This window comes from Echeneis naucrates, chromosome 10 (assembly GCF_900963305.1).
Source record: "Echeneis naucrates chromosome 10, fEcheNa1.1, whole genome shotgun sequence".
In the NCBI taxonomy this organism is placed as follows: Eukaryota; Metazoa; Chordata; class Actinopteri; order Carangiformes; family Echeneidae; genus Echeneis; species Echeneis naucrates.
Genome location: NC_042520.1, coordinates 18,569,524 through 18,595,810, shown reverse-complemented (window position 1 = coordinate 18,595,810; position 26,287 = coordinate 18,569,524). Strand labels below are relative to the sequence as shown.

Below are 26,287 nucleotides of genomic sequence, written 5' to 3'. Positions count from 1 at the left end.
CATCAGACTTTCTCTGGTTTTGCAGCTGGTCATGAGGAGGAGAATCTGGTTTAAAGCTAAGCAGTGTGCAAGGCTGACGTCCTAATGTGCTCCATATGTGGAATGTGATCTGCAGACCCAGAACTTACTTTGATCAAATGCAAGAGTTGCAGTTCCCACTTTAATTGCTGGTTGTTGAAATAAAGTTCAGTTTAGGACATGAATCTTGTGATAAAGTAACAATTTAATAATGCTATAGTAAACTATTAAAAGGCTATTTGACTGTGAGAAGGCTGACTGATGCCAAATATTAACCTGCTGAGTTCAAAACTTTCAGTCTGATTTCCTGTAATATATCCCTCAGAGAAAACTAAACAGAACTTAATGTGAATAAATTCATAAAACATAACTAACATTTTCACAGCAACAGACATTTGCAGGTGTCCCAACTTCTGGTTAAATACAAGACTTTATTAATTGCATATTTCAAACAGGGTCAACACACCAATAACACCAATTCCACACAAAATACTCCTTTTGAGACATTTTCAAGATGCAGCATCTCTGACATACACAAGCAAGGCTTCTTCTGGTCAAGACCCTGAATTTAAAGCTGCTTTAGGAGGAGAGTTTAGTGAGGGGTGATCAACACGACTCAAACACATGCGCAAAGACTCGGATTGGTCCCTTAGTGAAAGAAATGTGGAGGAAAAAATTCATGTCTGAGGCTAGAGATGATACTTAAAATAAGGAAATCTGAACATGCCCATGAGAGCAGCCTGCATATGACTATGAACATTTCTCTTAATATATAGAGACACACAGCACTAGTGTACTGACTAGCAGTGGCTTGTTAGTATTATAACAGGTTGACTTTCACCCCTGAGCAGTTAGCTTTGAGAGATGATGCATGAATCCAACAGAAGCAACATTTTAAATATAAATATGCCCTGAGGAGGGATGCAGTCATCTGTATTAATAACTACTCTGAATTCAGACTATCCATGGCTATCCGTGTTCCCTAAAGACGCAAGGTAGCCTTCGTTCACCCTGCAGGGCTTCATCTGCACGTGTGTACATATGCATGCATGCATGCATGCGTCTGCGCGCTTTGTTTTTTACTGCATTTACTGAGTTTCAGGAAAGACAAGCCTTTGCCAACAACTACAAGTAACAAAAATAGTGTTTCATAACATACAAGTCCTGAGATTTCCTTTTCCCTCATCCATAGTTACAGATGTGAAAGGCAAAGAACAAGGTGGTCTTGCTTCTTAAGTGCTTCTGTGCAACATTTTTTTTTCTTACAGTCTGTAGTGTCCCTGTACAGAAAATGTGAGAGTTCATCCAGTCCTGAAGGAGCCAAGGTCAGATTGTTGTGCTGCTAAGCAGAAACAAACATGGCTCCATATTCTAGAGGGACAACTCAAACATCGGGGTCTGCTTCCCGGAAGCAGGGGCCCATCGTTATCTGGGTGAGACAGGAGGGCTGGAGAAAAGGCCAGAGTTGCGAGAGGATTGGAATTTGAAGGAGTGGGATGGGGAGGGAGAGGTGGAGTCGGGGGACACCTTTCGGGGGCTACTCAGGTCTCCATTATGAAGCTTCCACAGAAGCTCCTCATTCTCCATGGACAAACGCTTGTTCACCTTAGACTCCTTCTCCAGAGACTCCTGCAGCATGGCCTGCTCTGAGGACAGCTGTCTGTGGAGCATCAACACAAAAGAAAAGTTAAGAATGAACAGGAGCATAAATGTTCACAGACAGAAATGCAATCAGTGAGCTGACACGCCCACCTAATGCTTAACTAATCATTAACTAAATGAATGTCCAAAACAAAATTAGGATTACATGGGCTGTTTTGGAAAGAAAAAGGATAAGTCTGGTGATCCTCCCAAAACTCTGAAGCTGTTTAGAAAATGAACTTTCAAAAGTTCATTAGGATGCAACAGAATTAGATGGTATCAATCATCTATGTTAACTTGTGTTTACTTACTTTTTACTTAATCCTTTCATGACCTCTTACCTTGACAGTGCAGCGTGACGTTCCATGCGGGCTTTGAGGTCCTCATTCTCCTGCTGGACCTTCTTCATTCTCTCATCCAACTTCACATTTTTCTCCATCTTAAAAATACCCAAGCAAAACCAAAAAACAGAATGATTGATTGATCCAGATGTTTTTGTTAGGTCAGTAGCATTTCTTGTCCAGAGGCCATAGCAATAATATTCTTCTGCCTCAATTCTCACCAGTTTGTCAATCTCCATCAGCTTCTTCTCTTGTTGATGGAGCTGCTTGTTTTTGATATCCAACACCACTTTGAGACTCTCGAGCTCTTGCTCCAGATACAAGGTGTGAGAGTCCTTCTACAGTGACAAATAAATGGTGCAAAGATATTGAGGGACTGTTAAGACTTAAAAAAAAAAAACACAGCAAACCTTGTAAATGTCATGTGGACATTAATCCAGAACCACACAACAGAGGATGCCATGCATCACTTGCAAAATATTCAATGCTCATCTCTCACAGGGACAATCACCCTGTTGATGTTTAGCTTGCATGCACAACATCTCAAATCACAAACATGCAAATGATGTGCTCTGCTTGAAGATGGCATTTAAAACTACCCCCACTGCTCTACACATGGTCAACATGTAACACTGATCTGTTGCTAATGTTGCTCTTATCTATCTATTAATAGCAGATGTGGAGTGGCAGGGTAATGGGTCAGAACGTTGAGTACATGTGGCAAGCACTTAATGCTGATGTGGCCGTCCTGTACAATGGCACTCTAGGAAAATTAAAATACATACATACAATAATACTCTGAACATGAATGGAAAGGGGGCAGTGTTGTAGCTGACATAGTGATGCAGCAGAGCTCAACATGCTGTAGGTCACTTTACACTGTGATAACTGGTTAATCGCTAACTGCCCAATTTGAAAACAATGGGTTAGTTAAGAATTTAGTCTTTCTTGTTTGCTTCTGTTGATGACCTTTCTGTCCCGTAAGCACTGATATCAGGGATTTCATGCCCTTTTTGCTTGGGGGCAAATAACATTGGAGTCATGAGTTGTGTCTGAAGTGGAGTTCTACTATAATTAGCACACAGATAAGAGTACCTGACTCTTTTCAGCCAGCTCTTTTCTCCTGTTCTCCTCTTTTGTTAGTTTCCCTATTAGGATGTTGTTCTCCAAAGTCAGCTCTTGGATCCGTGTCTGTGGATACACACAGCACAACAAGGTCACTGAGTTAAGTTTTATCCAAATTAAGTTAGTTAATATTGTGTGATTAGAAAACCAGATCCTTACAGATAGAGCAGCTTCTGTATCTTTTAAGGTTTTGTCCAAACTCTCCAGCTCCTGATTGTGAACTTTCCTGAGCTCTGAAAAGATTCACACATTCACAATCCTAAAAATTAACTATATATTGCCTTTGTTGACAAAGGCAGCACATTTGAGGCAAAATACATTCAAAAGGTTTTCTGAGCACCAGTCAATTTCAAATAAAACGTATAAAAAGCAGCTTTGGAAAAAGGATGTTTATAGTTGTGCCCATCTTGTCCACTCACCTTCCAGTGACATTTCATACTGTTGTTTAACACTCTGCTGCTGCTCTGCGTGGCTCTTCTGTAGTTCCAGCTTGATGGCTTCATGGTTGGCTTTGAGCTCTCCCATCTTTAAAAATGACACAATGTACTTAATTTCAAAACAGTCATCTATCCGAAGGCATTATCAGCACTGCCTAAATTTGAGATATTTTGTGGTCATGCATTTACACAATCTTGATAAAAGGTGGTATTACAACAAACCTGCTGCTGCATCAGAGTATTGCACTTGTCAGCCTCCTCCTGGTAGGTGAGGTGGACCTTGTCCCACTCAGCCTGGTAAAAGGCCTGTAATCGCTGCTCCAGCTCAGCCACATCTTTCTGGTGCTGCTCCTGCAGGTTTTGCAATGCATCCTCCAGAGCAACACGTAACTCCTCCCTTTCCTTCTCCAAACGCTCAGAGGAATGAATGGAGCAAACTGGTAGTACAAACAGAAAGATTGATTTTGATGAAATGGTGACAGGGCAATTGCGTTCAGTAACTATGCACAGCTGTATAGACTCTGAAATATTAATTTAAAAAGGTGATAGGAAAACATGTATTATAAACCACTTATGTAAGAAATCTGATATGTCCACTGAGGACCTTCTGTTTAGTGAAGTCATCCTTGATGTGCGACACAAACGCCCTCCTAAAAGGAATGGAAAAACTGACTTTTAATGGGAGGTGCCTATTGCACTTTACCATAGCTGCATGACCATTATTTATAGACAAATTGAAATGTAGCAACGAGTCTCAACCCTTTCACATAATCTTGAAATTGGGGTCATAGGTAACAGATTTCTTAAATTGGGCAACTCTTCTCCCTTACTCAGCCGGTGCCATTTTCAAGCTTGTGCAATTGGAGGCTTTTGTTTTTTTTTTCCTTCTGTGAACTGGTGCCCCTCTTTCCATCACACTGAAGTAGCTGGCAGTGACCAACTTCATTACCAGTCATCAGCTTAAGTGGCTATGCACAAATATGGCTGATACCTCACAGCTGGCAATGAACCTCAGCTCACTAACAAAATCATAGTGATGGTGAATAGTAAGGGAGACAGCTGAGTGCAACACAAAACTCCTCTGCAATGTGTAGCAGGTGACTTTCCCCTCAAATATTTAAATACATGGTACAGCAATAAACCACAACTATGTAGAACTTGAAACAATGCGAGACGTCAGTAGTGGGTGTAAAGTAATACTGAATCCAGATGTCGCTCTGCTGTCCTACAAAATGGGTGGTACAACGGCCACACTGAAACTTTCATGGTCATGACAAGCTATTTTTTCCCCCCTTTTGCACAATGAGTATTCCCCATCATCAGCCGTAATAACCACATTCTGTATTTGAAATGTGTTTGTAACACAGAACAATTCTCTTACACAAATAGTCTGAGGTTGTACATCTTGTTCATCATAATAAGTAACCTTGTTTCTTTCTGGATATGAATTAAGGCTCAAATTCTCTTCTTTTGCACATATTAATATTGGTGTATAGTGGAAAGGAGTAGCTGCCCTGCAGGAGGATGAAGATTCACCTTACCCAGAGTGGAATAACGGCAACAGCTCCAGGAGCAGGGGCCAAGACAACATAGGGATGATCTATCATTCTTTGGCATGTACAGCTCAACAAACGGAGCCCGGCATTCCGCAACCATGTGTAACAGAGATCTGCTCATATGAGCCCCCAGTCCACATCCACCCTACAAAAACACCTCATGGCTCATGCAGCATGGAAAACCAGGAACTAGTTAATGTAATGTTAGCTTTATTTGTTAGCTTTATGATGATGGCATTTAGAAACCTGCCATATAATGTGGATGCTGAAACAGCTAGATCCATTTTAATTGTAATTTAGCATGTGAAGAATGATAACAAATGGGGTGTGGCTGAAGCATACTTTTGGCTGTGGCCCAAGCCTTGAATTTACTGTGGTACAAGGGGTGAGATCACTGGGGAAACATGCAGTGGAAAAACTAAAAGTTGATTTTTAAGAATCTCAATTGCCAAATATATTTCAAAAGGTTTATTTGAGGACAATCTAGGTCTTACACCCACCCTCAAGGAAAGAATGTGTTAAAGCGCAGATATAACAGTGCTCAGTATGTAAGTGTGGTCATGTGGAAGTCCCAAGACTGTAAGGGAGGGGAGGAGTCACAACACTAGTGAAGCCTTAAGTAACAGGGATAAAAGCAGCTGTGTGAGTGCATGTTTGAGCGTGCATGTGCCTGTATGCGTGAGTTCATTCTGTGAGACGGTACTTAGGTTTGACATAAAACATGGGCTGCTGTCAGTAAGGCTTCACAAGGCCTCAGGTGGTGTGGCATTCCACTAGTAAAAGCCCCTCCTCCGTGGGGGCAGAGGTCAGACAGCCACTCCCTGGGGAACAGACTGACACCATTTTACTCGGCAACAATTTAACAAACAAGCATTGCCAAACCCACATCTGATTATCAGTGGGGGATAAAGCAATTATCAAGTTGAGGAAGCTGCAGGAAATCTCTGTGTGTCTAGTAAATGCAAACAAAAATAAGAGTTCACCTGCAACACACACGATAGTATATAATTAAGTTCATGCAGTCTCAAGCAGAACACCAACTATCTGATTTTCCTAAATAATGATCACGTTACCTCAAGTATTTTTTTTTTTTAATGAAATAGTAGGAATGCCAGTCTAGAGGGTGTTCCGCAATGTAACGGATGATTAAATTCACCAATGTGCAATAATGCCTACCACGTGCTTCAAACGTCAACAACAGAGCATCAATGACTCAGATCAATGATTGCATCAGACCACAGAAACCAAAAAACAGTGCGCTGACACAAAAAAGCCCAACAGTTATGATTTAAAAACACTTGTTTTAATTTTCAACAGAAACATAATCCAAAGTATTTCTCAACTTTTATGTTTAACAACCAAAAAGAGAGAAACACATTAGAGGAATATGGTAAAAGCAAACACTGTAACAGAGTATGCACAGTGATGATAACCACTGATAACACAGCCAGTGTGAGATCAAGGTGACCAAACTTACCCAGATCTCCTCGGAGGTTGACCAGCTCCTGGGACAGCTCCCTGCACTGTCTTGTGGCTTCATCACGCTGCAGAGAGAAATGTACACAGTCATATACATTCACAGGACAGAGTCAATATTATTAATCTCTAGGGAGCTTTGTTTCAACAACGCACCTAAAACATCAGGGTCCTTATGACAGCATTATGACTTTGAAAACTAATTCACTATTAGGAGGGAGGTTCTTTCAGGGCAACACCCTGACAAATAACCATTGCATGAGTCCAGTTTTCCTACTGGATATTGTGTTTGATTGCCAAATACAAATACACTGAAAGCACACCAACAGCTAACAAAGAAAAATCATCATCAGGGAAGAGGGGAGGGGAGTTAAAAGAACATTTGGCACAACTCATGTTTTCAGTCTTACCTCAAGCTTCACTGACTCAGTTTTGCAGTAAAGAGAGAACTACGCTATAGCTGCAGCGCTCCCGCCTCACTTCAAACTGATGCATTGATAATCAAACAACTGTTTACCTCCGGTCTACTACCCTTCCCTCACTATGCTGACAATAACAAACACAAACAACTTCATTCGCTACAAAGTGGTTCACACAGTGAACACAGACTTCAAAATTAAATTAAGAGCTGAGGGGGGAAAAAAAAACAAGTAAAAAAGAAAAACACTTGAATATCTTCTACCCTGTCCTACTGGACCCCAGAACTGCATCTATACTTCACTGCAGAATAGAACAGTGTAGAAGCCAGTTACCCTCTCTGCTGCGCAGGAGCGACTAAGGCACGCTCTGCTGGCAGAACAGCCCATGATCCAGCCTCAGGCTGAGGCTTGGGTGCCGGAGTCTCCCCCTCCAGCTATGGAGACAAAGTACTCCAGGACAAACAGTGGTCCAGGTGGACGCACCACCTCCACACCCCTCCTCTCAGACTGCTCTCACAACATCTGAGGCGGGACTGAAAAAGCCGCTTCACTGACTGTAGTGAGTGACTGCAGAGAGCATTACCGTATTCCACCTAAAAGGAAAAAAAAGGGGCAGGCTACAGTGTGATAGAGAGCAGCTTTCTCACCAGGGAGCTGAGGTCACTTTAAGGCAGCACTTCAGAGTGGAGCAACCATAAATTGCACAGCACTGTCGGACATCAGGCTGATGGAGCAGGAGTTGTGTAGTGTAGTGACCTTCTCAGGGGACACAAGGAGGTTTCATGACCACCATCCCCCATTTCCCAACTGAACCTGCATTAAACCAAACCCCCAATCCTTTGCACCATTATCATACAATCTACTGTATGGGCTGCATGGGACAATCTCTCCATTACCAGATGATATAATGCTGGGACTGATCAAATTTCAAGCTTCTATGTAAGTAACACTTTGACAGTCAATAAGATAAGTATAAATTATATGTCACTTGTTGCCTCACTAATCTGTCTTGGTAACATTTTACAAACTGAATTAGAAACAGTTACTTGGTAGAACCTGACCATAAATAAACAAATGATTTTATATATCTATCTTGTTGCCACTGAAGCTTAACTGTACAGTATTTTGTATCAAAACTAGGATCATGTTTTGTCTCCATAATTTAACACAGCACGTCTGACGGTTCATGTTCAACTGCTTCACATTCAGAGGTAAACCGATGAATTACAAATATTTGTTTATGCCTTACACCACACATACTAGTGATTACAACCAAAATTTTAGAGATTTCAGTCACTGGTGGTCCATTTTTGTCAATTAAAATTGTGTATATTCAATAGAAACCTTGGATCAAGTTAAAGGAGATAATTGCTACTATGCCACCCTGAAACATTTCTTGGATATACAGAATCAGCTTTGCTCCTTCTCTACAATAATTCACACTACTTCAAAATCTATTTGATATCCAGTCCTTAAGTTGTAATGTAATGTCCCTCGTGCATATTAAGATAGCATGTTAGGTGTAGAATGACACTTGATGGTAGCCCAAGATCAATGACTAACTGCTTTGGATCAGGTTTCTGTTTCCTGAAAATATAATGAATATTAGAACACTAGTAGACCAAAGCTACACTGAATCCTTTCTCATGTTAGAGTGTGTTAGCATTCCTATACTTAGTACAGACCAACCTCAGAACTCACACACTCCATCCAAACACATGATAAGAAACAGTGTTCAGCCCTTGCTTAGTGTTTGGCTGCTGGTCATGACCATATCAAGTCAACAGCTGGGACATTCTCACACTACGATGGTGACGTCTTGCTTCCTATTCTTGGTTTGATGAGTGGCCACCAGATACTATTGTGCTCCACATGTACATCCTCAGCTATTAATACAGTGGACACACAAATTTGGTAATTTTGCATACTAAAATAATCTTGAGAATGAATAGAATTTATCTTAAATGTGTTTGTGGCAGTGGCTCAGGTGTAGAATGTCTTCTCCACTTGGTTTGGATAACTGCTGTTCCATCAAGGAGGAACAAAGAAGTGATGCTTCTTCTATTCCTTGATGCAATTAGTTTCACAACCCTGCCACCCAAACAAAGGATATGAGTCAACCATCAGTGACTAGAAATCATACAATGATTTCAATATGAGCTGTCACATTACACTGAGCTGCAGCCGATACTTAAACACTTTTCCAAATAGCTTTGTTGTGTATAACTGCATTTGTCAGTTCCATCTACATTGCTCTAAAACAGTAAGTTCATACTGTGCTGGCTTTGTTGGGTCTGGAATGTGAAACTGAGCTACAAAAAGGTAAAAGTTAGTAGGCTTCTCAGCATTTGACAAACCAATGCCAACCCAAGTTAAACACTTCAATGCACAGTTACAATCAGTGGGGCAGTGCAGCTTGCAGATTAAATTAAGGAACAACAGAATCCACCCAAGCTCAAACTGAACTGATATGAACTATGTCACAACCGGAGTTAACCAGAACACACGACACCACCACAAGAAATCTGCTTCGTCTTAAACTCAGAGCAAGCCAGGAGTATAGAAAGTAGCTGTAAAGGCCAAAGGGAATGCATGCCACAGTTTGTAAGACAGCTGAGTGAGGAAATTGTTTAATTTTCTGCTGAGAGATCAAGTGCACCACAGAAACAGCCACATCTCTCTAACTGGCAGCAAGTATGTCAGTTCATCAGGACTGTCTACAGCAAGGCCCTTTCAAGATTCACACCAGAATCCACTTGTCTGCACTGATGCCTTGTCCAACCAGAGGGAGTCACTACAGAAGCAAAGTACACTACAGTTGGTCACCCCCAAACATAAATGAATGGAAAGTAGAGGGCAAGATCAAATTTCACATACTTCAAGTACCCTCTGGGCATCAGGCTACATATTACTGCTTTTAATAAACTGCGTTGAAGCCTAACACTCTAAAACAGGTTTTTTTGGTTTCTCAACTAGACCGATCTCTTATTTTCAAACAAGACAAAAATTGGTTAAAACTAATTCCTTCAATGAGTCAAAACCCTTATAAATTTAAATACAAAGTCAATGCAACTTGATGGAATTCTCTCAACACTGATATACTAAATACTACTTTGAAATCTAATTATATTATTATATTTCAATAGTATATTCCAGTTGCTTCACTCAATCATCTTTCATGCTGTACTGCCAACACAAATGGTGTGAAAACATTTGCCAAGGATGTTTCTAAAGTTATCCATACAGACTGAAATAGTTAGGACATTTTACACACAGAATAGTACCTGATCTTTTACACTATGTTTACCGGCAGCTGTAGATATTAAGCTATAAAAATTATTCTAATTCAGTCGTATAATTCACTTATATAAGACTGTGAAGCTTCTGATGCACAGATACTAACTGAAGTCTACGCACCACATTGTAATTTCACTTCCACAACACTAAACAAGTAAGTACGATGCCTGGCGTCGTATCCCAGGGTAGCCCCTGGGATAAGCTTGTTTGTAATGTAATGTGGGAAAAATAATTCTTTCAGGCATTCAATTCCTTGAAGCCAATCACGTTACTACTATTAAAACCAGATCCAAGTAAAACAAAGCTTAAACATCCACATTCAAAAGACTGTCAGGGCCACGCTTGCTTATGTGAATATATGAAAAGAACAACTAAAAGACATTTCAGATTTCTAGACGTGGATATTCAAGAGATCATGATCATGACCATTCCAAACCAGAGCAATATATTAAAAGTAAATTTCTCTTTGATCCAAGATTGCTTCAGTTTAGACAAAGACAGGACTGTTGTCCTGACACATTTATTTCCTTACCTCAATTAAAGTTTGCTGTAAAACTACGGAGAATGCCTCAAATCTGCGGTTACTGGCTGTAAGAAGTCCTCTGAGCTGCTGGATTGTCCGGTCCTTTCTCTCATCCTTTGCCACACTTGCTGGTACCACATCCGGAGGTCCATGAGCCGGGTTTGGTTGGGATGGCTGCTGCTGAGGATGTTGCTGGCGAGTGCTGACCTTGGGTTTGCTCTTGTCCACTGCGAAAGAACATGTGTTTAGTGTTGTGACAACATTGAGCATCATCATACACCCCTCAACAACCACTGCAGCTGTTCCATCAGCAGTACCACCCACCACATACACCTCCACCAGGGTCTCAGATGCAGTGAACTCTGGTGTCAAAGTCAGAGATACTCCTGTAGTCTCTGTAATCTGTTCTGTCCAATCAACCAGTTTGATGATTCCCAATGCTGCTCTTCTGACAGCCAAGACATAAAATGGATATCTAAATGCAATTTTCCATATCCTAATAACATCTAGTTTACCCTATGTGACCAGGAATGGCCTTTTTTAGCAAAGCCATGCTCCTGTAGTTCTTATTTACATGAGCTTTACTGTATAATACATTCCCTCTATACAGTATCTACCATTAATCCAGCTAAGAAAGAACACATTGTTTATACTGGTGGTGCATAGAAAACTAAACTGTCTAATTGTCAAAGACATTTACAGTGGAGAAGGATGAAAAAGGTGACTATTGATTATGTTGCAGAGTAGTCAGGATAGCCTGGGCTCACTCTGTTCAACATGCCAGCTGTTACAGCAAAGGAAGCTCAAAAGGAAAAAAAAAAACAAAAAAAAACAAAAAAAAAAAAAACAAACCCCAAATCTTTATATACCAGCATGTTAATTTATATCAGTCAAAGAAATTTACTTTGAAAGAAAAATCAATCACAGTTCTATGTAGGCACAACCCCCCCGCGCCCTTCCTGGTTATTGTAGACAGCAGATCCTGGATCTGTTGAGTGAAAAACGTCCTGTTCACTGGTCTTATTGGGCAACACAAATACTGTCAATGTCAGGCTTTATTTATATAGCACATTTAAAAACAGCCAATGGCCTACCAAAGTGCTTACAGTAAAATTATATCACACCTCAGGCTCACCAGACAGACAAAGTAGACACTATTTTGAAGAAAGAACAAATTCAAAACCAAACTGCAGCGTCTAAACAGTTCAACACTAAGAGAAAACAGGATAATAAGTCAAATCCATTTTAACTGAGTAACTATAAACTGCTCTTATGCCCAGACTAACTTGAGTTTACACAGCGCCATATCCAGATATGCAGCACACCTCAAAGCTAGTTTCCCCTTGGCAGCCTTCATGTTTTATAGCCAAAGTAAACTGTTCAGCATAAAAGAAAGGCCCAGCCTTTTAGGCAAACAATATATTGATACTGTACTGCAGCTAGACTAGTAGTAACACCTACCAAAAAAAAAAAAAAAAACAGTTTACGGTATGGCTTATCAAAATTATTTTGCTGCACAACTTTATTTGACAATGTATGTGGTTTAAAGCAAAGTTGGGTCAAATTAAGATGATGCAAGATTAAAAGCCTCACGGCTTGTGAGGCATGTTTTCATCGTTTCTTTTGAGAATTGTGACTGAAGGCCTCTACCGACATCCCCCCCCCCCAGTTTTGCACAATGTACATAGAGGAAATATCAAAGACTCAGTATAACACTTGAGCTTTTGTGCCAGGGTTATATATGCAGTTGAAGTGAAAATGGCATTCATTGGTTTGTTTAAATTGGGATGCCCTCTGCTGGTTGTGCAAAGACCACCGTCTAGGTTTGCATCACACCTAACATGGACCCCAAATATGCCTGCAGAAGCGTGCACCAAGCTTTCTACCATGTGTAATGGTGCAATTAACATGTAGGTTAAAGTAAGTGCTTGTTATTAAGGTAGCATGTGAATCTACTGTGTCTCTGTAAGGTTACATTATTTGATCCTTAATCTATTTTCTTGTCATTTAAATATAAAACTTTGGGATCAAAACCACATTACCTTTTGGAATGGTGGTGTTTGTACTAAGAATTGAAAATTATGCAATAGATTTCTGCTGAATTTCAAAAATTCATGCTTTTTGCTATTTAAATTATTCAAGATGATCTCAAGAGGTTGCTTAGTTTTATGCCTCTGAGAAAACCTGAGAAAAGGTAATAATTCTTAAAAAGAGATCATATTCTAATTTTCAGCCCACAAAGGAATTTGTGCGTTTGCAAAAATTTTTCTTGGGGTTACTGTTTAACTCAGATTTACTTCCAAAATAGAAAATATTCAAATATAAGTCAACATAATATATATACTCGCAGTTTGAGTTGAGTGTAATCGTGATTTATTTTAGCAGTGATGTTAACTTCATTGTGGCTTTTGTTTTCGATCAACACACCAAACCGCACTTTACAAATTAATTTATATCAGCACATAAACTGTTGCTCAATTGCACTGCTGTTCCTTGGCAACAGAAAACCTGCAGCTAGTTTCATTTAAGTATCTCAACGGAGCAGATGACATGCTTTTTTATTTTACACTTTCTACCAGGCCTCAAAAATCCTTTTGTACCAATTCAACTCTACATCAAATACTGTGATTTAGTGACTCCATAGCAAAGTGCTCTGCTGCTGTAGGGAGACGTCACAGCATGGCACAAAGACTGATGGGTGATGAAAGCACTCACAATCATGCACGTGCTTGGTTCACACAATGCCTGACAATGACCAGGCTCTTATATTAACGAACGACTGAATGATACACAGGACACAGCACAAATAATTAGTGATATAATGATGGTAACATTGACATACTGGGAGTCTTGCAGTGCTTTGGCATAGCTCCGTCCCATAATCTGTGATGGTATATTAATAATGATCTTGTTTGTTTGAATGTGAAAGATTTAGGACTAAACCCTCACTGACACAAATGACCATATTTGGGCAAAACCTTTCAAAAACAGGAATGAAAGTGCTTTAAATAATGTGTGAACCACAAGAAACTTCTGCATTCCCATACTATTATTCAGCAATCACAACTAAATTTCATGGTTTAACCTAGAAACCAGGACCCAAAATAACCTTGGTACAAGCTCAGGGTGAAATGGGAGTACTGGATGTTCCAGTGAGACCAAGTGCATTTTGACAGTTATATAAAGAGGTGGTCATAAAAATAAGGCAAGCTATATTGAAATGTCAACATGACCTAAATAAATTAAAATTGTGTTTGATGATTTTTTTTATGTATTCCAAATTTCCTTCCTAAAATAATTCTGGAGCTGGACCCTTTGGTGACCAAGGTAGGTAAAGATGAAAGATGAACCGTCTGTTTTGAGAACCAGTAAATAGCCATACTAAAAATAGATTTCAGAAACAGCAAACTGGACAGGTCCACTTGAGAGGTAACCACTGACAGATTTGGATTAAACAACACAGTGCAAAGACCCAAAGACAATAACAAGGTCAATAAAAATAAATACACAGAAATAATTGACAGACCTGTTTGGAAAACCACAGTATTCTTCCTGCATCCTGATAGCAGCTGAATGTTGCGGAGTAAACCCTTAGCTGTCAGACGCACGTGGATGTTTGACAGAGAGAGCTTCGGAGACCATAACATCTCTCAAAAATCAAGCAAGACGGTCACAATTTAAAAATCAGAGCCTAAATGCAAGAACTTGATGCCTGTTATGAACCTCATGCCATGGCTTGCCTCAGTGTATCATGCCTTAGGTGACAGCAACACAGACGAGCAGGACTGGCAGAAAACAAATAAATCAATAAAAAGCAGTAAGAGCTACTCCACTGTGAAAGCACTGAAAAACGCAAAGGCATGGCAGGTCTCCCAACTCAAAATCTAATTCCCAGCTGTGACTGCTGGAATTCACAAAGAGGGTTCAAGGCTGGCCAGTGGTTTGTAGCATAGACTGATAAATCTGATGGGTGCAAAAATAAATAAATAAAATTTATAAATCCCTTAATCCTCTTGGTAAGTGAAGGCTTCAACTATTCACCAAACACATAGATCTCACAGCAGAGAAAAGCAGCATCTCAAAGCTTGATGATGGCGGTGCTGTAGAAGAGCCAAGATGCTAGGATAAGAGCAGAGGGGGATGGGAAAGGAGACACAGGGATGGGAGGAGCAAATAGAATAACTGTAGCCAATGAGAATTTGTGCTACCACCCCCCCACCACTCCATTTACTCTCCCTCCCAGTGTCATCAGCAGTGGGATGGCAAGAGAGAACAGTTTGCTCATGGCTTTGCTCACTCTGATGTTCTGTGTATAATACAGCTTAGCTGGCACAGCTCTCTGTGAAAATGTGTCCTCAGCTATTACTATGACCCACATTTAAGACTCAGAACACTGTGCTGACTAACCAAATACCATATAATGCAGCCTATTCTCCATCTAGGTTCTGTGAAAGAGGCTGTAATGACACTTTTAATTACAAATTCAAAAGATATAGTAAGGCTGTCCTTACATATTTCTGAAGGTCATTGGTATTCAGCTGGAGAGGATGACTGCTTACAGGGCTGAAAATGCACATAAAGTTTTAATGTATTTTAATGTACAGTTTCTAAAAAAATTAAATAAATAAATAAATAAATCCACATTTAATTTACACCTGATCACAACGCAAACTTGTGGTAGGCTTGTGCTAGTCCCAAGCCCGGATAAATGGGGATAGTTATGACAAGAAGGCCACCCGGGGTAATAATAATAAAAAAAAAAAAAAAAAAAAAAAAAGGGGGGGGGGGGGGGGGGGGGGAAGAAATCAATCATGCAAATCACAGAGCTTGCTTGCTGTGGCGAGCTTGCTGTGGCGAGCTCAAAGAGCCAAAAGAGTGAAACGATAATGGAGCTTAACAACACTGAAAAGTGAAAACAGGGCTCTTACATAAAACAACCTATGAAAATAAAAGTGTAATGTATAAACTCCATAAAGACAATTAAACATGTTGGTGAAGTGGTCTTGCTGAATTCAAATATTGAAGTTCTTTTTTTTCTATTCTAATAGTATCCTTTTATTTTAAAGAACATTTTGAAACAAGATGGACAAATCTGTACGAATATTTTTTTGTGTATCCATCTTCTCTAAAGCAAAGCCTTTACCTTTCACAAGTCATATAAAATTAATTTAAAACTGGTTAAATAAGATACATAGCTTGGAAAAAAATAACAGAGAGAACTGAAAACTCTTACAACTTGAGGTTAAACGGCCCAGTCTTGTAGAAGCTGTTCCTTTCAGAGGACCCACTGTGAGACTTGAAGCTCCTTTGCTGGTTGAAGCAGCAGGCTTGCATGATGTGGCCAAAGCTGTGACAAACAGAAGGTCCAGTTGAGAATAGTGACGAGACTTCATCTGACCCATAGTGTAGCAAAAACACAAAACTGGAAACTAAAACTGCTGAACCACAGACAGCTTTTAAGTAGAAACTAATTCATGAGGATTTGATTAAAATACTGTTAAAAGGGATGAAAAACAGGAGCCATCTGATTCAATCAGGATCAAACAGGCCTAATCAAATGAAGTTACTACCAATATTGTAGGATGAACAATAGCTTTTTTGTAGTTAAGTTTTTTGGGAGGGTTTAATCACTTTCAACCTAAGTGAGTTTCAACAGGGCCCTTTCCTTATCATGTGAGGACTTGATAAGAGCTACAAAATCAATGTGGTCTCACTCATAGTTACAACTCAAATAAGAGAAAATCTAAGCTCATTGCTTTTCAAATTAAATTATAAAAATGAAAGACAAAGCCTCGTATCTGTAACAATAATGAAAATTCATAAATGTGTTTTTGTCTGTTTGATCATACTTTGTCCAGTGTTTCTTCCAGGTGTTGGGATGAGCCTTGCTTTCAGCACAACAGATTTGAATGGAGTTTGTTTTTGTACAGCTCCCCCAGAAACTGTTGAAGAATGTGAAGAAGATCTAGTAAAAAGTCACATTCAGATTCCTGCAGCATTTGAATATGTCATCACCACAGATCTCATGTAGACAATACCAATAGTAAGTATGTTACCAATAGTAAGTATTTTTGCTATTTTAATGTGATTAAATATATTAATATAGGGAATAAACATCAATTAGATCAATAGGAGGTGCTGCCAATCTGACTGAACTGATATCTAGGATGTACAAACAATGTTGCTGTGCTCTGAATAAAACAGATTTTCTTGAAATCAAACATTTTCACCATTGATACCCCAGTTATGATTCAACTTTCAGTTTGACTTACTTCTGCAAAAGCTAACAAAACGGATTATACAAATGCAATAGATCCAATGAGCACATGTCATTAGGCTAAGATCACAGGTGGATTATGCACTGCCCTCTGCCATTAAACAGGAGTCATTGAAAAGATGAGGTAGGAATTCTCACCAGGTGCAGCTAAGAAGTCCTGTGTAACCAGCCCTTTGATTTTCAATTTAAAAAAATTAAATAAGTCCACCTCAGACAGCATCAGTTGTAGTGTACGTTTGCTCTCTCACCTCCAGGCAACATTGTGTGTGAACTTGAGTGGAGGAGAACTAGTTGCCCCAGCAACCACACAAAGTCTGTTTAGAAAACAGAATCCCTTGTCCAATCACAGACTTGCATGATCTTGTGGCTGCTAGGTGGAAAACAGCCCTCTGTCGAATAACTCCATCTCGTTATACATCAGTCAGGACATAAAATGGCACTACCAAGTTCTCATTAGAACCATTCAAAGCTCAGCAGGAATACATAATGTCTTATCGACACTGGGCTGGTATTCAGAGTTAGTTTTGAAAGATTTGGATAAAGACATTAGGAGTTAAATTATTATGAGAAAATCTGTCTTCCCTATTTTTTTTATAAGCCAGATTCCTGCAAGGGGCAGATGTGTAGGTATTAAAATCTGACTAGGACTTGCCTCATGGGAGATTTGCATCAAACCCGAGCCCTGAAGTGGGTCATCATTTATTGCAGCAGCCATTCCCTTCAATGTACAGATATAGCTAATGATTTTACCCCAACTTTGCATTATACTGATATTTATGTGCAGCGTGAACAAACAGACTGTCTAATTCCTACATGCTCACCTTGTGTACTCCCAGTGCTATCGCTCAGCTCACTGTGACACTCAGTGAGGCTCCTAGATGGCCCTGAGGTCTTGCGTGGTAGTTTAGATGCAGAAGTAGGGGGAAGGCTCATAAGAGACGGGCGAGAGGGAGTCTGAGGAGGTCGGGATCTATTTAGCTGGGGCTTAATACTTGTTGCTGAGGCATTTCGGAGGGATGGGTCTCCTGTTTCCTGTGTTCTCTGGCTGCCTGGGATACAATTGAGCACAAATAAACATCCAGGGTCAGCACCATAATCTATATAGGCGATAAGTGCATTATATGTCACTCATTTTATGACTACTTCAAGACTTGATTAAAAACAGCTCAGCAAAAGTAAGCATATACTTAATGCATAAAAACACACACAAAAAAAATAAAAATACTGAGGCTTACCTTTGTTTCTCAATTTTCAGTAAAAAAAAACAAAAAACAAAAAAAACTTACCTATCTTACCCACAACATCAAACATGTCAAATTTGATCAACCAATAGAAAATATTGCAGTTTAAGAAAAAGAAAATTAGTATCCCAGTCAAATGAAGGCAGAGCATGAGAAGGTTACTGCTCTTTACTCTGCTCAGGGTGGTTGTTGAAAACACTGTGTTCTGTCTTCAAAATTACTGGTGAACTCAAAACCTCCCTTTCCTTCCCCTGCTTTTTCCACTCATACAGATGGCTTCCCATCAGAGGAACAGTCCCCCTCCTTCCCCTGGACTCCTCTTACTATCAGGAGCAGTGGGGCAGAGGGAGTTCCCTGTTTATCCCCAAGATCTGGACAAGAGACCGGAGGTGACATCTGTATCCAGCAGTGTTCCTGTGGAACATTCATGAATTCACAGCTGAGCTCATGGAGAAGACAAAAAGAGGTGTAGTACGGAAACTGCTCAATGTCACCCTCCAATGGGGAGACATTTTTACTACAACCCAAGTTATTCTAGTTACACAACAGAATGTTCAGCTGGACCACAACTATGAGACGCATATTTTTTTAAATCTGCCATCTTCATTATTCGTGAAATGCTGGCCACAAGCTAGTTAATATGCCAAAATACATGTTTGTCCACTGAAGAGTAAAGAATGCTATTTCATTGCATCACTATGTAACTTGAAGGAACCTGCTCTGGCAGCCATAGCATAGACAACCCCCCACAAAACCATTTACCTCTGGAGCTGTTTTCAATCATAGATGGCCCCTCAGCAGCAGTACAAGTCCAAGTCCAGCCCTCTACTCTTCTGGTTTCCATTACACACAGAGTTTAACAAACCTATTACACAATTCTCTGTTTATACAACAGAAGAAATGTTTCAATCATTAGCTCTCTACTTAGCTTAAGACAGAACTATAACTTATTAAGGTGCTGATTGTGACTTACGGTCAATGTTTTACTGACATTTGCTGGTCAACATTCTTTGCTATGAAACAACAATATCGCAGGCTAAAATGGATAGCAGCCCAGTGCTACCATAATGACTCTTACCTGTGATGTTCCTTTGCTTTGTTTGTGATGTTCTCAGAGCTTTGGAAGTCCTGCTTTCGTCCCCACCCAGTGCTCCCTGCTTCTGTCTGCTTGACAGAGTGGCAGTCTTGGGATTCTCAGCTGGAGGTTGTGAAACTGGAAATCTTCTTATTCGTCTTGGAGATGGCTGTCCTTCGAATCCAGTCTTACTTGGATTGCCTGAGGCTCCAACCGCTGTAGATTTGCTGGACTCTACCTGCAAAGAGAACTTTTTCCTCACTGTTGCTCTGATGGTTCACATTAAAAAATCCATTCCAGAGATCTTCAAAAGCTCCAATGAAACTGACTTTCCCACTCTGGGACACATTTTGTGGCTCTATGATATTACTAAAATTGAAATGAAATTTTAAATGTTTAAATTTGAAGTCTGAACTCACCACCAGGCTGATCCTCCTCACTGCTCTAAAATGGTTTTCAGCAGGTTTCTCTGTGGCATCAGTGTGTGCGTCTTGTTTCACCTGGGAAGAACAATTGGGGTTCCCTGGTATGGTCTGGCCCAGCTGCTTGTCAGTAAAACTAGCTGAGAACTTTAAAGTTGTTTTCTTTTCCTTGGGCGGCCTGGATGAAGATGAACTCTCTGATGAACAACGAGGCTGTGTCTTTGGTCCAGAACGCTTGTCCTGACCTACAGCTGAGCCTGACCTGACCTCAATTTTAGCTGACATGCCCTTCTTTGGGACTGGTCTGGGATCTGTTTGGCCACTTCCATCAGGGGATTTTTCCAAGGATGAGAAGCAGACAGTCTGGTTGCCAGCATGCTGTGCTAAATTGTCTGCTACTTGGCTTGAGGCTGCCTGCTCCATTTTAGAGGCATTATTACTACATTTGACTGCTGAAGCTTTATTTTTGGCAGATGGGTAGCTGTTTGGTGAAGATGTGCTACTCTGACCCTGTTTATCCATTTCAGTATGCTCACATGACTGTATCACCATCATTCCCAAGTTGGCACTCTCTGTATTACTTTGCCTATCACTGACCATTTTGGTGGCAGTAGAGACAATGGCAGTGCCATTCCTTAGCTTGGCAGGGCTAATTTTGATAGTTGCCAATCTATAGCTTTCAGTATGTTTGCTGTTTACATTAACTTGAGATGATTTTTTCTGTGAGACGGGGCCTGGCATTGCCATTTGATGCAAAGGCCTGGTCATGACTTTAGATTTTACTTTACTCATGTCTGACTTGGGAAATTTCTTGATTTTTCTGGCTGAGGCTGGCAGCTCTGCAACCAAATGTTGTTTAGTAACAGGGAGCGGTTGCCTTTTAGCAAGATGGCATCTTGGACTGCTTGCATTTCCACTACAGGGAGACTCTGAAAAGGAGGGGAGGCTGGGTATCTTGTTCTCAATGTTTTGTACTGGAGTGGAGGTTTGAATATTCTTGTTAGTTTTTTGCACAGCTGCAGGAGCGGACAAAAAGGTTTTCCCTTGTTCTGGTGTAATCACTCCAGGGAAATGGGCTAAAAAATCTGTTTCATCACTGGCAAACTGATTCTCTTTCCCACTATCTGCAGAAGATTTTTCACAGACAAAGGTCATCAAAAGACCACCTTCATCCTCACTTGGCAGAGCTACAAGAGGATTGCATGTTGCTATGTCATTTTCCTCTGTCTGAATGAAAGTCACACCAAGACATGGATTGGCCATTTTTTCCTCCATGACTCTTTCTATGGATTTTTCACAGACATCTGGCAGAGTGTTCGTCTGTAGGCTAGATTCAGCAGGGGATGCTAGATGGCTCAAATCTGTAGAGATTGATGACTCTTCCAGGGAGGAGACTATTAACAGTGACTGGTTTTCAAGACGAAAACTGTTCCTCCTTATTAACATGTCCCCAGAACTCAGGGAGTAGCAGTCGTTCTCAGTGGATCCTCTACGAGAGGTCTCACGTGAACCTAGGCGGCTCTCCATCCCAGCAGAGTCTGGAGATGTCACAGGGGTATTACTTTTATCTGTTTTGTCATCTGTCGTACCAAAAGTCTCAGACAGACTCAGGTTTTTATTCCAGAAATTCACACTGCCATTGACAGGTGCAGCAATAAACGTTTGGTTCATGTTTGGGCTTACAACACAGAACACATCATCCTGTGGTAAAGTGGTGCTGTAGGTGGCATCTACAGGAGATCCTTCACTGAGACAGCACTCCAGCATGTTAATGTCAGGGGAGCTGCTGACTTCTCTGTCACTCACATTGGAGATGCTGCTCTCGGAGTCAGGTGACGGTGACATGGATGAGTTGCTGTAATGACTCTCAGGCGAGAGGCCTCTGTGAAGCAAAGGAACTATGTTCTCAACTTGGTCCGTGGACATTTTGAAAGTCTTCATAGACATTTGAGGGTTCTCTCAGGATTTTCCCTGCTTCTGCATTTCTAAATATCTTCACATTCGGTACCAGAGATGTGATGTATCAAATTTGATAAGACATATCTGTGAAGAGGGGAGAACAGACACAAGCACAATCTTTCACTGTCAACAGGAACACTTAAATCCGAGAAACAGGGTTATGCCTGGAATTACAAAAAGGGCTTAGTCACTCTGATAAGCTGTTGCAGTCATCGAATATTATAACAGCATACAGAAATTATTTGATTTCATTCAAGTATCTGTGTAACTCAAGTATCTGTGTAGATTATTTCCTCTAGAGCAGTACCTTCTAATCGCCATGTGATGCCGGATGCAATTTCATCAGGACTGCTGAGTATCAGGTTACTTTAGTATCAGTAACCTTTCTAAAGCTCTATTTTATTTTTCCTTTTCCACTTGTGCAGGGTATACACTACACTGAAGCTGAGTGAATAGAAAATAATCACAATTGCTCGCTCTGTGGACTCATTCAGAAATGCTTAAATGAGGGGGGGAAAAAAAAAAAAGAAAAAAGAAAAAAAGGAAACATGGTGGACATATGTGATTGGAAGTATCCCCTACTTTGTTCTGTAGTTCTGTTGCGTTTACTTAACATGATTGGACTGCTAGGCTTGCCAGTCACTACTAAAACAAAAGCACCATTGTGGCAGTACCAGCAGAGAGGGAGGTATCAAGTCACCATCACCCTATGCTCCACTATGTAGACCCTACACACCATAGTGCAGTTATAAAAAGGTAACATTTGATATAAAATTATACCACAACAAAATAAATGATAAAGATGTTGTCTACAGCAAAAATATGAATGTACAGTTTAATCTGGCCTGGATGGAACCACCCTGAATGAGTGAAATAAAACAAAACACATTATTGTAGATCTGCATTATTAATGGATTAAATATGGGTAAAATGATGGAGGATTCTTTATCAGGACGGAAGTGACAAGATCCAGACAATTTATCAAAAGACTGGTTAACTTATAACTGGAAAAAACACTTAGTCATTGGAGACATAGTTCAGTTCATTATGCAACTGTTAATGTCACGTTTCCATCTTAGGTGGAAACCAGTTTCCCCTTGGCTTGTTTTTATGTTTTACTGCCAAGATAGGATTTTCTTTGGTAGTAATATTAAGATAATGAGCAATTGAATGGCCTGGGACAACAATTCCTCTCCCTGTGTAAAGACAGGTAAACAAGTCTAGACTTGAAGTGCAACACATATGAATAGTTTAAGAGTCAAAGAAAGCTGTCTAAAGATCTGTCACTACTATAGCTATCAACAGCCTGTGGTGCACAAAACAAAAATTTTAAACATGTTGCTAAAATTTCAGCTATCTTTACAAACTAATGATAAACTGAAATGGATGCCTGCACCAAGACCACAGAAGAATCAGAATTGCACTGTCAAAGATAAAGTGATCACGTGAAGAAAAATCTAACTACGTAAAATGTTACCTAGAAATAGGTTCAACACAGAAGTAATGTTATAACATCAGTGCGTCAAATACAACAATGAACTTTGAACACTAAACTTTGAATATAGAACTACACATAATAATTAGATGTTAATAGTTTAATTTACTTTATGCATTACTGCTTTTTGTTAATTTAAGTACCTACTATTATCAATGTGACCAGGAGTCCCAATCTGGATAAATGATGTTTGTTCGGGTAGGGAAACAACACACCTTGCTTTATATTGCAATCTCCACAATCAAAGTCTTGGCAAACTGCTGTGCACATTGACCCTTGGCAAGAACAGTCACTTGCAGGCTACTGCAGTATCTTTTACCAGTGAAATGCGACTGGACAAGTTGTGTTATGTAAAGAACTACACCATGACCTGACAATGTTTATGGAAAAATAAAACAGCACATGCCATGCTACAGTGGTCCTAAAAACACATAGAAAATTGTTAAAATATAATTTTAAGCAGGTCTACAACACTTACCCTTCACTGCAGAAAATGTAATGACTGATAGTCTGAACGAACTTGATACATCCACCGTGTACGTCCATTCAGTAATGGCTGTGGGGAAGAAAATACCTCTACAGTCAGCAGTATTGCCTAGTCTATAACGTCAGGGATCACTCTGTTTTGCAGGTTCAACCGGCTCATTTTACTCTCTGAGACAATCTCATTACTGCTTTCCTTCCAAAGCCCCAAATCCAGCCAAATGAGTAGGTAGTGCAGTGCTAGTCTCCTTCAGCCAGACACCAACAGCCCCGTCACACAACTCCTTCCTCCTCGTGCTCAGAGGCAACCGTGCATCAGTAACATCCCAGCCTGAGGAAACGTGCCGCTGGTGTAGGCTTTACAGCCTGGCCCCCCCGCACTCCCCCGAAGGTAACACGACCAATTCCAGTAGTCCTACTGCAGCAGTGGATCAGCGCACTCTCCTATGGGTCCTCGTGCCAGCAGTGAGTTTGCTGCAGACTGCTCCCCACTGCAGGCATGTCAATGTTCAGCTACTGTAGACTGTGCTCAGTATAGAGTTCCACTCCCAAGTTTACAGAGGGAGCAAGTGAGGAAGAAAGCAACATGTTACCTTATCCATACTGAGCCCAGTGCAGGGGGAGTGGTCATAGCCTTCCAGGCTGAACTGGCATTCACTGGCTAAGCAGCCAAAGTCCCTCTTTTATGAAGAATAGATCAGGCAGCTTTTTAGCAAGGGATAAGTGAAAAGGAGAACAGAGTGACAGGCAGCCTAGGTGCAGGGCAAGTTTGGACTTAGACTTTCATTATTCATAGACAAGACAAGATACACTGCAGTGTTGGTATAGCTGAGAAGTCCTCTCAGGTCCTCCAGTGCCAATACCACCCTGATGTCATAGCCTCATGTTGTACGCAACCAGTTCGACACTGGATCCTCACATTGCTGCAGTGGTGTGACACTTGTCTAAGACCTCTAAGACCCACGCTATTTCTGCTTAATCTATACAAGGGTCCTGACCCTGGGAACTACAGTCTAATCTTGACTGTAGCAAGCATGTAAATCGTGATAAAGAGTTCTAAGAACAAGTCTTAGATCCTATGAAACCCGTGGTGTAGCAGATCTAGTTAATAAGTAATCTAAGAATTTTAACATCTTGTTAAGTACAGTTGTTTAACCAGAATACAAATGTGATGTCCACTTTGTACATACTTTTGCAGACCAGCTGTTGAAGTCTCCAGGTCAATATACATCTGCACTAGACCCAATTGAGAGTCAGAACCATTCCCCCTTGTCAAACAAACTTCTTAACATTTCAGACTGCTCAGATGAAATGCCAACAAATTATGCAAGTTCTCGACAAAGAGGTATCACAATGCATCTCTGTTTTCCTTTATGAAAACCCAATCCAAGTTACAGCCTTCAAGTCGCATATCCACTTCGCTGCTAGATTGAGAGCAATGCATCGCCACATAATTATTTCTGAAGCCCCTCAGGCACCACGCACACACACAGCCTCGACTGGCCTTTCCTTGGCTTTTCACGGGTGACTGGACTTTTAGTATTACACAGCGAGCAGTTACGAGTAGCAGGAACAAAAGCCGAAGCACAGAGTTGCCCCACACTGCTGCAGGGCAGCAGGTCATAGAGGGAGATTACAGCCAGCATACCACAGGGACAAGGCTGTCCTCTGTAAAGCACAGGGGGACAAAACCGCCCCAACTGAGTCCAGTTAGAAGAAAAGCATAAAAGTGTCTTTCAACAGTCAAATTATTAATCAGTCTGGTCTAACCAAAAAGAACTGGAAAAGGCCTTGCTGTGGCCCTGTGCCATCTAGTGAAAAACAATGGCATGGGCCCTGATTTATCATGAACAAGGATGCATTGGCCTGATGGAAACACTGAAGCCTGTCCAGGAGATGATAGATAATCCCAGGGAGGCCTCTTCCAGGCCCGTTTGGTCTATAATTAGACCTGGACTATACATAGGATACAGCCACAAATACCCAAGAAAACACTGCTTTACGTCCATAGATGGTCCAAAACACAGGAGAACCACAACGCCTCTGGGAGACTATGGAATAATATGATGAAATTTCCCACTTTTAACTAAATTTAGGAGGCTGGCACCGAGTTCACATGAAACGGTTACAAAAATGGAGGACAGCTAACTACTGTTGATAAAAAAAAAAAAAAAAAAAAAAAGCTAATCAGTGAAACGAGAACAACGCTAACGAAGACTTTTTAACAGGCCTAACCGTTAGTTATCTCCAGTGCACAACTAAGTTAGTTATACTGGAGAAAATGAGATTATAAAGGTACATTCAGGTACAAAGCTGATATTTACAAAAAAAAGGCAGTTGACTCCTTTACCTGTCGTCCCTCGGAAGTGGCAGCGCCGCTGTCATGGCCACAATGAACAATTAGTTTCACCTGCTGGTTTCACCCCGCAAAACAAGCATTAACAAACCAATTTCAATCCTGTCATTTAAAAACGACGGCTGCTCAGCTCGCGCTGTCCCGCA

The 26,287-nt window shown here is 40.6% G+C and overlaps 1 protein-coding gene across 8 annotated transcripts; it reads right to left on the bottom strand.

The window, feature by feature from the left end:
* Positions 1-440: 440 nt before the first annotated feature.
* mtus1a (microtubule associated tumor suppressor 1a) lies at positions 441-24,314 on the bottom strand. 8 transcript variants are annotated; one of them, XM_029512560.1, is made up of 15 exons: positions 23,781-24,297; positions 19,846-21,891; positions 19,430-19,664; positions 17,932-18,159; positions 16,683-16,775; positions 16,067-16,180; positions 10,843-11,060; positions 6,596-6,662; positions 3,785-3,999; positions 3,545-3,650; positions 3,285-3,358; positions 3,096-3,191; positions 2,222-2,338; positions 2,001-2,098; positions 441-1,678 (listed from the first exon to the last, which is right to left on the bottom strand). In XM_029512560.1, exons 2-15 carry the CDS (start codon positions 21,793-21,795, stop codon positions 1,444-1,446), a joined length of 3,846 nt encoding a protein of 1,281 aa, XP_029368420.1. In that variant the 5' UTR covers positions 21,796-21,891; positions 23,781-24,297; the 3' UTR covers positions 441-1,443. The 8 variants fall into 8 exon arrangements, with proteins under 8 accessions (XP_029368420.1, XP_029368423.1, XP_029368424.1 ...); XM_029512563.1 differs by lacking the exons at positions 19,430-19,664; positions 19,846-21,891; positions 23,781-24,297 and adding an exon at positions 18,397-18,543; XM_029512564.1 differs by lacking the exons at positions 19,430-19,664; positions 19,846-21,891; positions 23,781-24,297 and adding an exon at positions 18,346-18,453.
* Between the last annotated feature and the right edge of the window lie 1,973 nt (positions 24,315-26,287).